Raw genomic sequence first — 1657 nt, forward strand, 5'->3', positions numbered from 1 at the left:
CGGTAATTTTGGTCACTATAATCGTGGTATGAAATTTTCATTTCATACCACGATTTCATTTTCCCTACCAAGGGAGACAGGACATACTGGGTGGTGTTGAGGGATTCCTGATCCTGGAATCAGGAAGAATTGAGATACTAGTCTAGATTATGATGGATTACCTGGGCACATCGTCCAAGTTCAGTCCGGTTGAGATACTGGAAAATCTTCAGTGCTAACTCGTAGGGTAGTTCCACATCAAAGAATGGAATGTCGTTCACCTCATTCTGTAAAAAAAAAAAAAAAAAAGAGGACATTTAACCTATAGCTATAAAGGAAGACATATAGCCTATAGCAGACCCGAGGCAGGCTATCTAGGGCTGTGCTTTGTCAGTCAACAGCCTCGTCAGCTCCAACCATCAATCATCAATGATTATCATCATCATCATCTCCATAATGATCATACCAGATCTTGAATGAGCAGATCCAATAATTTTTCGCTCTTCTTCACTTTTCTCTGTGGCTGTGTTTGCTGTGAGCTGCTACAGGAGCTGGTCTCGTTCAGGTACTGCTGCCTCTTCCTCCGTGTTCTCTCCTCATGGATCCTGTCCAACAAGGGGCTGGTCCTCCCGCCCAGTAAGCCCGCTGCTATCGACACGTACTGCGGCTGGTCCTTGGAAGCTCTGCCCGCAGAAGACACCTCGTCCGCCTCCTCTTCCCGCGGGTGTGCTGGTGAACTCTGGCTGACACTACTTCCTTCTGGAGCTCCTGCGGAGGGCTCGTTCTGTCTTCCTGCTTCAGATCGACCTCTATTCAAGGAGAAGTCTTCAAAATATCGATTTTTACAGTCCTCTTGACTTGGCTGCAGCCTGTCTCCCGAGCTGGTGCTTCTGGCACTGGAGCCCTGATGCTCCTTGCTTGCACTCGTCAGCTCTTGTCTCCATCGCTCTCGGAAAGCGACAAGTTCATCTTCGACCATGTTTTACAAGCATAGCTATCCCGACACCATCTTTCTTGTTATAATAGCCTATATAAAACACAAAGGAAACGATGTGTTTGGTGGGGGGGGGGGTGTAAATATGGGGTAACTATTACGACAAGTCGCTTGAAAACAAAACAATTACCAGAGGTCCTTTCCCAAAAACAGTCCGACTAGGCAGAGCTCGCTCTCAACTCTGTTCCGGCTATTTTAATTCTGCATAATTTGGGATCTACCAAAAGCCAGCTAAAATAAATTAGAAAAAGTTCATTTCTTGCTGATATGATGTACTAGTAGACCTACTAAATATTTTCCCTAGAAAAGTTTGAAAAAGGCAAACATTTTTGTTTCATGGTCATCTTTTGAATTGATCATGGTGATAGTCACCTGTCCAAGCATTGTTGCCTACACATTCTCAAGTAGAATTGGTATTCATGCTGTCGTCGGTGAAGGTGTCAATTCATGCTGTCGTTTTGTGAAGATGTCAAACCCAAGACCCGGCTACCCACTGCTCCAAATGTATGGATGTACTGTATATTTTTTTTTAAAGCAATTGACCACGAGATCGAGGCAGTGGGTTACACTGGATTTTACAACAGCTACGAGGGGTTAGGCCCGACGCGATAGAGGGCCTAACAACGCCTCGTAGCTGTTATAAAATCCAGTGTAACCCACTGCCTCGATCTCGTGGTCAATTGC

General features: G+C 45.3%; 1 protein-coding gene across 1 annotated transcript in view; it reads right to left on the reverse strand.

Moving 5' to 3' along the window:
• fbxw8 (F-box and WD repeat domain containing 8) overlaps positions 1–990 on the reverse strand; it is a 22015-nt gene extending 21025 nt beyond the window's left edge. The window contains exons 1-2 of the mRNA XM_084440317.1: positions 446–990; positions 162–266 (exon numbers count right to left, since the gene is read on the reverse strand). Coding sequence (XP_084296443.1) covers positions 162–266; positions 446–958 — 618 coding nt within the window. The 5' untranslated portion in view covers positions 959–990. The remainder of the gene's footprint in view (positions 1–161; positions 267–445) is intronic.
• Positions 991–1657: the final 667 nt, after the last annotated feature.

Source organism: Borostomias antarcticus (genome assembly GCF_949987555.1).
Source record: "Borostomias antarcticus genome assembly, chromosome: 6".
NCBI classification, from domain to species: Eukaryota; Metazoa; Chordata; class Actinopteri; order Stomiiformes; family Stomiidae; genus Borostomias; species Borostomias antarcticus.